The sequence below is a fragment of the Anolis sagrei genome, chromosome 6, assembly GCF_037176765.1.
Source record: "Anolis sagrei isolate rAnoSag1 chromosome 6, rAnoSag1.mat, whole genome shotgun sequence".
Classification (NCBI taxonomy): domain Eukaryota; kingdom Metazoa; phylum Chordata; class Lepidosauria; order Squamata; family Dactyloidae; genus Anolis; species Anolis sagrei.
The window spans coordinates 132,899,028-132,908,512 of record NC_090026.1 but is presented as its reverse complement, the minus strand read 5'-3'; the positions used below and the strand labels follow the sequence as shown (position 1 = coordinate 132,908,512).

The 9,485-nt window shown below is 48.8% G+C and overlaps 1 protein-coding gene across 1 annotated transcript in view; it reads right to left on the bottom strand.

The window, feature by feature from the left end:
- Positions 1-83: 83 nt before the first annotated feature.
- The window catches only part of LOC132779722 (SCO-spondin-like), a 165,375-nt gene continuing 155,973 nt past the window's right edge, over positions 84-9,485 (bottom strand). The window contains exons 98-107 of the mRNA XM_067470583.1: positions 9,180-9,307; positions 8,935-9,086; positions 8,729-8,775; positions 8,329-8,493; positions 7,395-7,606; positions 6,917-7,012; positions 5,155-5,218; positions 3,451-3,581; positions 1,409-1,559; positions 84-106 (exon numbers count right to left, since the gene is read on the bottom strand). Of these exons, the coding sequence (XP_067326684.1) occupies positions 84-106; positions 1,409-1,559; positions 3,451-3,581; positions 5,155-5,218; positions 6,917-7,012; positions 7,395-7,606; positions 8,329-8,493; positions 8,729-8,775; positions 8,935-9,086; positions 9,180-9,307 (1,169 nt within the window). The remainder of the gene's footprint in view (positions 107-1,408; positions 1,560-3,450; positions 3,582-5,154; positions 5,219-6,916; positions 7,013-7,394; positions 7,607-8,328; positions 8,494-8,728; positions 8,776-8,934; positions 9,087-9,179; positions 9,308-9,485) is intronic.

Here is a 9,485-nt window from a genome sequence, read left to right as displayed (position 1 = left end):
TGTAATGTCTCGGGGTCTCACTCTGACATGAAGTGAGGGCAAGGAGAGGGAGATGTCCAGGCCTCCCACCTTGAGGGGCATCCTCAGCGCTTGGTGAAGTCGCCACCTGCATAGGGGAAGAAAAGAGGCCCAAAAGTGGGGTGAGATGGGAGGGACCTCTTTTCCACAATGGAGCGAGTGGGTTCCTTGCCTGGTCAGTTACCTCCTGGGCTGCCTCGCATTCGGGGATGCCATGGACAAGATTCTGCATCATACTTCCCTGCAAATGTCTTCCTAGCACAAGCATGGGAAAACTTCGGCCCTCCAGGCATTTTGGATTCCATTTCCCACAATTCCTAACAACCGGTGCCTCACCAAAGTACAAATCTCAGAACCGCATAGCATTGATCCTCCACCATTAAAATAGTGCCTAACTTCATTCATTCTACAGTGCAGATGTATGCTAAGAAGAGGTGTGCGCATGTAAGTAATGGTTGCTTACTTGTAGCTGTGTTTCTCTGAGCGGTCACCTATGAAATTCGCACATATGGGATTTCCTGCGAATGTGCAGACAGCTTTGGAATCTTCTAGAAATCTTTTACACACTGTTAGGAGGTAGCCCCACCCACTTTCCCCATAGACTATATATACTAGGACTCCAAGATCATAAAATCATAGAGTTGGAAGAGACCTGGTGGGACATCCAGTCCAACTCCATTCTGCCAATAAGCAGGAAATTTGCATTCAAAGCACCCCCGACAGATATCCATCCAGCCTCTGCTTAAAAGCCTCCAAAGAAGGAGCCTCCAACACACTCCGGGGCAGAGAGTTCCACTGCTGAACAGCTCTCACAGTCAGGGAGTTCTTCCTCATGTTCAGATGGAATCTCCTTTCTTGTAGGTGGAAGCCATTGTTCCATTGTGTCCTAGTCTCCAGGGCAGCAGAAAACAAGCTTGCTCCCTCCTTCCTATGACTTCTTATGTTGCCCTATACTGCACTCTTTAGTAATAGTTGACTTACAAATGAAAGAGAACTGAGGCAGTAGCCCTCCCACTGGCTATATATACTCTATGGGGAGAGTGGGCGGGGCTACCACCTAAAAGCATCTAAAAGATTTCTCAAAGATTTTGAAGCTGTCTGCACATGCACAGGAAATACCATATATGTGTATTTCACAGGGACCACAATGGAGAAGCCACACTATCATGTGTTTATACATCACAAACAGCATCGGGCCCATCTGCCCTGCCACTCTGGCCAAAATGGCCTTTGCATCCCTCTGATGTCAGGAGAAAGGTATTCTCCCTCCTCTTTCAGTGACATGCAGGGACTTCCAGAACCATCTGTAGTCCTTTAGGAGTCCTGATTCGAGCTCTTTATACCCCTGAGGCCGCCTGCTCCATGATGCCCACCATGGTCCCAGACTCACCTTGGCAGCTGCTGCACTCGCAGGCACGGATGACAGGGAGGACCACAGGCTCCGTCTCTCCACCTTGGCATTGCAGGTTCAGGATGCGCACGGGGCTGACTGGGTCCAGGCGGTAGCTGCAGCATTTGCACGAAGTCTGCAAGTATGGTTCCTACAGAACGGAGTCGGGGCAAAGGTAAACCCGCTCAGTTTAATAGCTCCAACTTGAGACAGGGCTTAAGGATAAGATGCAGACCTCATTCAGGGCTGGGAAAGGAATGGGATGCCAACACTCGTTATGAGTGTTGGCCTCCCATTCCTTTCTCAGCCCTTAGCTCATGATCCTGGCGGTGCACAACAATGGTGAACAAGGAGAGATGACACAGAACAAGCGTGCAAGATGTGGGGCACATTGTATTGGGGATAATGGATCACAACCTGTTAGGACAGTGGTTCTCAACCTGTTGGTCACCAGGTGTTTTGGCCTACAACTCCCAGAAATCCCAGCCAGTTTACCAGGTGTTAGGATTTCTGGGAGTTGAAGGCCAAATTCATTTATTTATTTATTTCGGTTACTTCTACCCCGCCCTTCTCACCCCAGAGGGGGACTCAGGGCGGCTTACAAAGGCACAATTCGATGCCAGCATAAACATAACAGTAGAATAAAAACAATATAGCAGCAAATAAACAATTAACAATCAGTTTCTGCACTACAACAATAAAACCAATAAAACCAATTTCACCTAATTAACGCTCAGCGTTCGCCATCTCATAGTCCAAATTCCAATTCCACTTTGTCAGTCCTGTCAGTCCTAGTAGTCCAATTGTCTTTATCTAGTTGTCAGATTGCCGGAAGACCTGGTCCCACAACCACGTCTTTAATTTACTCCTGAAGGAGAGGAGGGATGTTGATGACCTAATTTCCCCCGGGAGTTCCATGGGTGAGGGGCCACCACTGAGAAGGCCCTGCTCCTCGTCCCCACCAACCTCACTTGTGATAGCGGTGAGGTCGAGAGCAGGGCCTCCCCAGATGATCTCAAACTCCGAGGTGGGACGTAGAGGGAGATGCGTTCAGACAGATACGCTAGACCGGAACCGTATAGGGTTTTGTAGGTCAAAACCAGCACCTTGAATTGTGCTCGGAACTGATCCGGCAGCCAATGGAGCTGACACAACAGGGGGGTGGTGTGCTCCCTGTATGACGCTCCGGTGAGCAATCTGGCTGCCGCTCGCTGGATCAGTTGAAGTTTCTGAACAGTCTTCAAGGGCAACCCCACGTAGAGTGCGTTGCAGTAGTCTATTCGGGATGTAACAAGAGTGTGGACCACTGTGGCCAAAACATCTGGGGACCCACAGACTGAGAACCACTGTGTTAGGATCACTAACCATCAGGGTATATATAGACCCTGAACTGTTAGTATCACAACCTAATATTTTGTTTCTGTTTGATGCTTTCAGCAGACAATGATGCAAGATCACAAATTGTGTTTATTGATAACATCATGTATTTAAAGAGACAGGCACATGTCTTGACCAGGGATAAACACTTCAGTAACATTTCAGAGAGTTTGTATCTTGAACTTATAATCTTCATAAACTATGTTGCCCTATACTGCACTCTTTAGTAAGAGTTTGCTTTCAAATGAAACACAAGCCTCAATAGTTTCTAACTTCCTTACATGACCTGCAGCCCCTCCCACTGCTTTAAGTATATAGAGATAAGGAAACTGAAAATGAAATAAGACATATGCGTCAGGTTATAAATTGACACATTATAAACAGAAAAATATCATATAGAGGAGGCTTGAGAAGGTTGCTTCCTCCAACACATTGCAAGTGTGAGAGATGAGTGAGGCAGGGACAAAAGGGGGGTGGGGTCTTCCGAGAGAAAGGGAACAAGTAGTTCAAGAGTTATAGAAGAGAAGCACTGCACAGGCAACAGAGGCTGAAGGAAGAGAACGAGCAGCACAACAGAGGAAGACGTCACGAGAAGTACAACTAGGCCAGGCATGATCAGGGGGAATCTTAAGACCCAAGGAGGGTTTGTGTGTCAACTGCCATACCTCTGGAATGACGTTGGTGTGGGAGGCACACCACCCACTGCAGAAGCTCACCACCACGTCGGCCAGGAAGCAGGACCCTTTGGTGATGTTGCGCAGCTCTGTGATGTGCAGGCAGTGAGACTGTGGCTCTTCTGGGAAGTGGTGGCAGGCAGAGGAAGAATGGAGGTCAGTCCACAATACTCACCCAATCCTCCTTCCTCAAAAAACCCATTCCAGAGGTAGATCTATCTATCTGTCTATCTATCTATCTATCTATCTATCTATCTATCTATCTATCTATCGTATTTATATACCGCTTTTCTCACCCCTTGGGGAACTCAAAGCGGTTTACACATAGATAATGGCCAAAAATCAATGCCTTACAACTACAATAGTAAAACCACACTATAAACATAAAACATATTAAAAACAGTACATCATCAATTATCAAAACAGTTATTAAAACCATAAAACAATCTCATCAGTCAAGTCGCCGTTCCAGTCCTTGTCCACTAAAAGCTGCATAGATCTATTGTCCGAAGGCCAAGTCCCAGAACCATGATTTTAATTTTTTTCTAAAGGTCAGGAGTGAGGGAGCAGATCTTACCTCCTTTGGGAGTGTGTTCCATAGGCAGGAGGCCACAGCCGAGAAGGCCCTATCTCTCTCTCTCTCTCTCTCTCTCTCTCTATCTATCTATCTGTCACAAACCACTGGACCTTATCACATCAGGACATACTCCATTTCTGAGACTCTTTGAATGTGAGTCCAAAGGGTTCCCATCATATGACTTCTGCCCCATTCCGTCAGTAATCTGTTGGAATCCGTCCACAAAACGTTGCAGAAATGGAGTAACTGCACATGGGATTCTAATCACGGTCTTTACATTTATTTAATATGGTTCTGAGGTGCTACTTTTATGTGTGGTTGCAAAATCATTATGCATTCCATCAGCTAAAATCTTGCAAGAATTGTACTTTGAGACTTCCACGCTACATCACTTCCATACAATATGAGAAAAAATACATTTTGAACAAGTGAGAGGCGTTCGAACACATTGGGAGGAGTCAGCCTTCCATGGCGTGATGATTTGAAGTGTGGTATTTTCAACATGTACAAGTCAGGCGTGATGGGACCAGTATGCATCCTGCCTAAATACGACATGCAACCAGTCCTAAAAAAATATGAGATGCATATTGGTATAAATGGAGTAAATCCCTACGTGAAAGGAGTCCACTGTCAGCTGAAAGATGTCCAGCTCCAGGTTTCATGAAGCTCTAGTCTTTTCCTCCTGAAATGCCTTGTTCTACTTGTCAGAACTCAGGACAGTTCCAGCTTTGGACTACCATTCCCAGAATCCTCCTACCAGAATGTCAACTGGGGGATTCTGGGAGTTGCAATCCAAAAAGAGACTCTCCTCCACACTTAGTTCATGAAGTGGAACTCACTTCCTCAGAGTGTGGTGGAAGCTCCTTATTTGGCTGGATGACTATCTGTTGGGGGTACTTTGATTGTGCTTTTCCTGTATTGAACATGGGGATTGGATTGGATGGCCCATGTGCTCTAAACACCGAAGATCCCCTATCTGCGCATACCACCACTCCACAGCAGATTTGGAAGCTTGCTTGGACCTGAATGCAAGGAAAGGTGTACAGAGGGAGGGACGCCCACCCCACAGAGTGGTTTTGGGTCCAAGGAGACAGGGTGCCCCAGGATCTCTCACGTACCTGGCTCTTCCTTCTTTCTGCAGACAGGGCAGCAGCTGCCTTCCTCCTGGACCTTGGCTTCTCCCTGAGGAAAGGACAGAAAGGAGGACCTGTTTGTGTTCAGGCTGAGCTCCTGTTGCAAACTCTAGGCCAGAAGCTTTTAGGCTTACATTCAGCCATCCCCAATTAGAGGCAATCCTCCCTCAAACACAAAACGGCTCTTCCTCTGGGGAGGTGTCCTCAGGGCCACAGAGCTGCCACACAACTGTGGGACCTTGTGTAAGCCAAAGGGCCAAAGGTGTATGATGTCTTGGCTTTGGAAACTGGAAGGTTCACTAAATATGTGGAAAGTATATATCCCTCCCTCCTGCTCCACCCCCCATCAAAGGAGCCCAAGCGTCTCAAATCGGGGGGAAGATGGGGACTCGGTTTCAGTGCCTTTTGTCCACTCTCAATCCCCTGTCAGAAATATTAAAAATTAACTACGAATTTTTAAATACAAAAATGTGAGTCAAGAACTGAAAGGATTATATAGATGCAATGACTCAGCAAAAGCTGCAGTTCAACATAAGCAGGTGTGGCTGTAGCTTAGTAAGGCCTCAGTGTGTGAGAGCTCGTAGTGTGAGAGAAGCCTATCTGTGTGAGAGAATGCCTCAGTGGGAGAACAGGCTTCAGTGGTAGTAGGCTTCACTGTGGGAGAAAGGTCTCAGTCTGTGAGAGGAGGCCTTACAGTGTGAGATAGGCCTTAGTCTGTGAGAGAAGGCCTCACTGTGTGAGGTAAACCTCAATATGAGAAGGCCTCTGTTGCGAATCAGCCTGTGTTTGTGTTTTAGGATCCTGATGTGGGAAATGATGAGGGAAATGATGGTGCTGAGGCTGAGGTACAAGATGGAGATGATTTTCATGCAGACATTGACAGAGAGGCCCAAGTGCAAAGTGCAGTTTCTCATGAGAATATCCCTGCTGGGCCTAGCAAGGATGGTTCACTCCCTCTCTCTGTGAGTTCTCAAGATTTGAGTTTGGAAAACAATCTGATACCTGGGAATTTTAATGAACAGCCAGATAGGGAGTTGAAGAATAGGTGGCTGGAGATCAGCCAGGATCGACAGTAAACTCAGTGTTTACGTCGCTCTGAAAGGCTTTGTCTGAAATGTGGGGGAAAGCAAAACCAATTTCTGGGTTTTGGGATATAAGGTTTGCTTCAAGGGAAAACATGTTAGATCAGGCATCGTTTGGAAATCAAGTTCACGTGCCATGGAAATCCTGTTCAAGGGGTCTCGTTCCTGTGGAGATTTTTAGTCTTTTGGATTGTCTTTGCATCCTGTTTGATTCCTGTCAGGATTAATGCTGTCGTGTATTGCTTTTATATCTTGTGTGGACATTGCTTTGTGTTACTGCCTTTTATGGACTTATTACTTTTGGGAACCTTCTTATTTTCTTACAAGCATTTATTTCTTCCAGCTATTTACTAAGCTTTGTTTCTTTACTCTTCATGTGGTGTGTTTTAAAGTAAGAGGGCTTTTTCCTGACCTGGAGTGCAACAGCCTCGTATGTGAAGCTCCAAGTGGGAAGGTTGAACTTTATTTGTGTCATGAAAACCTTGTTCTTCTAAATAGTGCAACCATACTATTTTGGTATAAAGGAAAGCCTCACTTTTGGCTACTAGTTAGGGTTAGGTGCATTTATAAGGAGGGTCTTTTGTTAATAAGCCCACTCGCCCAACATCCCCAACATCATTTCCTTCCCATTCCTGAACTGATTTTCAGCATTCCAGGAACGGTACCTCAAGGCAGGTGAGCGGTGGGCAGCCATCCTCACACTCGGCCCTCCCATTCAAACAGAGGCAGGCTTCACAGCCATCTTGCCACTGGGCACCAGCCTGCAAGGCAGGAGAAAGAGAGGCAACAGGCAGAAGATATTGAGACCCCCAAATTCTGGATGGTCTTCTCAAGTGAGTCCTGAGGGGCCCCATAGGCTGCGCCCACAGGCCCAGAGCCCAGCACCACTTTCTGGGCTGAAGCCCTCCACAAGGAAGCTGTCATGAGAAAAAGTCCCCAAGAACAGCACAGGACTGAGGGCATCAGAAGGTCCAGAAGGTTCAGCAAGAGACATGCTCCTGCTGGCCATTTCCCAGCCTAGTTGCCTCCCTAGAGATTAAGCTGGAGTTGATATGATAGATTATTGCACACAGAGCGATGGTCCAACTCACCTGGAGTCTCTGAGTCATGAAAGGTAGGAAGAAGGCATTTCACATATCTCACCCTATGTGTCCGGCCTTTGTGTTCACACTCGCAGAGCGCAGCCACAACGCACCACCCACTGCTGTTCCGGTAGTGCCCCGGCTGGCACACGCATCCCTCTGCGGCCCCTTGGCTGCAGTTCTGGGGTGGATCCTGGTAGATCTGGAGGCAGCTTCGCTCGCAGCTTCTCTCCCCGTGGCCCGACCGGAGCCAGGTTTCCCCGACTGGGCAGGCTGTACCCAGGAGAAAGAGATGGATAGCACCGGCCTGGTCAGCAAGCATGATTCAGCCAGGCTGCTAAGACCGCTCTCCCAGAATGCCATGGTGCTAAGGCCAGGAGGCTTCCCATTGTCTCTCCATCTGCCTCTAAGGGTGGCAGAGCTAGAGGAAGGTGGCTTCTATGCACAAAAGCATCGAGATGCACGAACTTATTTATTTACAGCATTCATATTCTGCCCTTCTCACCCCAAAGGAGACTCAGAGCAGATCACAGAACATATACATAGCAAACATTCAATGCCCTTAAACAGGCAGGACAGCTCACAGCTGTTTTAGAACTCCTTAGGTGGACAGTGAGCTGGGCTGAATGTTGGGTGCTCACCCCAACCCAGGATTCGAACTGCTAACCTTTCAATTTGTGTGATCTATTGTTGCTGGTGATTAACCAACTGTGCTACAGCCCAGCCTACTGAGTCTTCTCTGGTTTCTGGGTGGATTTTCTCTACTTAAAAACCTTCAGTATCTGCAGGAAAAGGGGGTCCAGCAGCTGTCTGGCTCCCCTTCAAATCAAGGGAGGCTGTCATCGGGAGACAGTAGGTCTCTCCCTCCCCCGGGACCACAGGTCAGCCAGCCTCCCTGGATCAAGGAAAATGCTGAATTGCACCTTTGGGGAGTGGCTGGGGGAGGGGGGTTAAGCTTAGCTTGGAGAAGAGGAGGTTGCAACACATTCTCTCACCGCAGTCCGGCAGGGAACAGGGGGTCCTGCGCTCCGCCGGCCCCTCGCACTCGGGACCCCCATAGAGGCGCTGCTGGAGCCGGAGACGCCGGGAGGCCTGCTCCCCAGAGCCACAGGTCACAGAGCAGGGGGACCAGGGGGACCATTCAGACCAGATGCATGGCACTGGGGAGCAGAGAGATTGGAGGTGAAGGAGCATCAACCCTTGGACGCAGAGGGATTTGTTGCCCTGTTTTTCTCCTCTGTTTCCTAGATCTATGTAACTCAAGGCGTTTTGCCTCCTCCCTTCATGGAGAGGCCACTTCCCTGTTCTTCTTCCCCAAACTTTCCCAAAGTCTTTTCTTTTCTTTCCATTTGTTTGAGAAAGGAGGCCTCTTTCTGTCTCAAGAGAGACTCTTACCATCACAATCCTTCTGGGTGCAGTTGAAGGCTCCCTTTTGGCAGATGCTGCAGAGCCAAAGACATAATCCATCAAAGCAGAGTCAGGTGGGAGATGGTTAGAGCCCGGGTTCAAAGCCCCACTTGAGGAAGTGGCTCACTAGTTGAGCCTGCTTTATGGTAACCTTCCACCCTCTCCCTGGACGGGTCCCAGGCTGCCCTCCTCACCAGCTGTTGCATTGATGCTGAAGGATGCTTCCAGGCAGATACTCCCGGTCCCGCTCCTCTTGGGTCAGGTTGGTGGCCCATGGCAAGGAAGGGGCCGGGCCGAGGGAGCAAGGGCACTCTTCCAGGGGGATGCATGCTCCCACCTGCAGCACCTGCAGGAGGTCAAGAGGAGGCACAGTCCCCAGGGCTGCCTTTGGGCCTTCTTTCTGCTGCCCCCTCCCCAAGGGAGTGAGTCCCCCACTGACCTGGCCAGGGGGGCAAGCGCATCCTGGCTGGCACTCCTCCTGCAGGCACTGGGTGTGTGGGTGCAAGTCGGAGCACGTTTGCGGGCAGGCGTTGGCACAGGGACTGTAGACCTGGCCATCCGGACATTCTGGGAAAGAAGGGGATGAGAGATGGAGTAGGATCCAGGAAGGTGGAAATTGTGGTCCTCTGAATCCTACCATATCCTACCCCACTCCCACGACTGTACTGTATGGCTCAAGTCTTAATGCCTCTCAGGATTACATCTGAAGATATTGGATTTTATCAGGTGAAAACAAAAGCCAGTC